The sequence below is a fragment of the Saccostrea echinata genome, unplaced genomic scaffold, assembly GCF_033153115.1.
Source record: "Saccostrea echinata isolate AGI-Se365-2 ecotype Australia unplaced genomic scaffold, CSIRO_AGI_Sech_v1 ptg000018l, whole genome shotgun sequence".
NCBI lineage: Eukaryota > Metazoa > Mollusca > Bivalvia > Ostreida > Ostreidae > Saccostrea > Saccostrea echinata.
Window position 1 is genome coordinate 1,895,328 of NW_026889767.1, and position 2,498 is coordinate 1,897,825.

General features: G+C 29.5%; 1 protein-coding gene across 1 annotated transcript; it reads left to right on the forward strand.

Annotated features, from left to right (window-relative positions):
- The first annotated feature begins 854 nt into the window (after positions 1 to 854).
- Positions 855 to 1,671, forward strand: LOC133189430 (uncharacterized). The gene is made up of 3 exons (XM_061324802.1): positions 855 to 876; positions 1,173 to 1,287; positions 1,452 to 1,671. The coding sequence occupies exons 1-3, from the start codon at positions 855 to 857 to the stop codon at positions 1,618 to 1,620; spliced, it is 306 nt and encodes a 101-aa protein (XP_061180786.1). The 3' UTR covers positions 1,621 to 1,671.
- The last annotated feature ends 827 nt before the right edge of the window (positions 1,672 to 2,498 follow it).

A 2,498-nucleotide genomic window follows, 5' to 3' on the forward strand; every position in this document is an offset into this window, starting at 1 on the left:
TAGAACGGTTACTTATATATATATATATATATATATATATATATATATATATATATATATATATATATATATATATATATATATATATATATATATATATATCTATCTATCTATATATATATATATATATATATATATATATATATATATATATATATATATATATAAAACATTTCTGTTTCACCTGGAAAGAATGAAATGTCATTGGCTGCTCCTAAGATTTTTTTGTTTATTTGCTGTTGATTGTATTTATCAAAATATAAGAGATACAAGTATCTTCAGCGGGAAAGTTAAAGTTACACTCCACCCAACAGTCCTGCACTCCCTATATTTAGGTAGACATTGCAATACCTTTACCGATGTACAACCGCGTGGCGCAGACAGACGCAGTGGTAAAGCGTTTGCTCTAGATTTGCGGATTTGTTCCATACGTTGCAGGTTTATATCCAACTACGAGACGTAGAGACGAGTCCTTGAGATGAGACCATATAAACTGAGGTTCTACGTCACAGAAGGTGCTGGCACACAAAAAAATCTTTCACGGTTAAAAGACCCTAATTACCGATTATAGGTCTAATACTTACAGCCCTAGGCCTCCATTGGCAATACGAGTGAAAACTTCTCGAAAGGAACGTGAAATAAACAAACATACATCGATAACTTTACGAATTCCCATTGGAATTTATATGGGATACTTTTATTAATTCTGTTTGTTCATTATTTCTAATCTAATAAGTGAGTTAGTTAAAAGAAGACACATTCCACGCTGAAGAAATATTATGCAAATATTAAAGGAAACAGAAACGTACCTTAAGGTGAAGAAAGTCATTTTCATCATCATCAGTATGATAGAAATGACTGTTGGTTTCCTTTATGGTAGATATAAATCAAATCAAAATTATTTATAATAACTAAAGTAAGGGAAATATATTTTGTGCAAATAAAAAAAAATAACGTCATACCTGCACAATGTTATGATGAGTGATACTTTTCAAGATTTTTCCTTCTCTAATTTTCATTTAATAATTAAAGTTAGAATTAAATGTAACTTTAAAGCAAGTATTGTTCACGACATTGTGTTCTGAAAAGAATCCTCTGTCAAATTTAACATAGTCAAAATAAGAAAGATACACTTTTAATTATTTCCATGCTTCTTCTTTTTTTAATTTAAGTAAACAAGCAATCATCAGAGAAAAATTCAAACTCTAATTTGACAACATCAGCGCTTTACGGTGTGACAGCAGTTCTCTTTATAAGTATTTTTCTCAACATATTCCTCATTGTTCGGTGAGTTTTTTTGTTTTTTTTTTGTTTTGTTTTTTTTGTATTAAGACTACAATTGGAGTTTAAAGCATAAATTGGATCATAAATTTAAATTTGGCTATAAAATTCTTTTTATTTTGTTTACAGCTACTTACAATTCATATTTTTTTTTTGTATTTATGTTACAGGAATGTCAGACATACCATTTATAAAAGACAGAACTCAAAGGATGTACAAAAACAACAGGATCAAACACAAGATCAAAACACAACTACATATGACAGAGTTGAGGATAATGCAGGTTACCAAGAACTTGGACAATTAAGTCAACCCTCACATTACGATCTACTCAAGTGAATGTAGCATTTGTACTTGTACTTTGGTCTTAAAAACTGTTTCTGTTTTCGAAAAACTGAAAACGATTGTTAATGAAGGTTTTGAAAAGGGTTTGAGCAAATATTAGATTTGGTCTATATCTATTAACCCTTTCATCATGAAAAATAAGAAACGAAGAGAGTTGCAATTCTCTATATTGATATCTTTGACAGTTTAGCATGTATTTGTCCTTCTTAGGTGATCAGAGGAAAGACAATTGGTTATATCAGTGGTTTTTACTGAATTGGTTTTTCCTTTTCCATATTATTATATACAATTATTATCTGTTTGTTAAGTTATTTGTGCTGTAAGTATACAAGGGTTGTTACACTGCTTGACAAAGAGTGCGTTTGTTGCATGGTTCTTTACTTCATATTGAATGGTTGATTAGGTGAAGAGTTAACAATTATGCTTTGGTGGATACAATGTACAGGTATGCTCAATTTAAAATCCCATTCAAGAACACCCATCCAGGCATCGGTGTAATACCACGTGCAATTAAGTGGAATTTGTCGTCAGTAGAGTAGAGCCATGCACCAATTATAAGAGAAAAGATTATAGAAAGAGATATATTTTTACACTCTATAGTTTAACAAGTACTCAATTAAAATACATGTATTAAACGGATGATTAAATTTATTACATTTGGATTAGCCTACGTACATCATGTTGGAATTTGACCTTTTTTTCAAATAATTACCTTTAATGTAAAATGAATGTAAATATATCTTTCTATTTACTCTTTTGCATCACTCCATGTAAAAAAACGCAAATATACGAAATAGGACAATATACAATTTGTACACTAAAAATAGAGTATTATAGCAATTTTCTTTTTATCAGCGTGACCAGAATTTATA

Excerpts from the sequence above, each read along its gene's own strand:
- LOC133189430 (XM_061324802.1), top strand. The coding sequence starts at position 855 with ATGACTGTTGGTTTCCTTTATG. Across the intron at positions 877-1,172 it reads GACTGTTGGTTTCCTTTATG|TAAACAAGCAATCATCAGAG; the intron begins GTAGATATAAAT and ends TTTTAATTTAAG. Across the intron at positions 1,288-1,451 it reads AACATATTCCTCATTGTTCG|GAATGTCAGACATACCATTT; the intron begins GTGAGTTTTTTT and ends TTTATGTTACAG.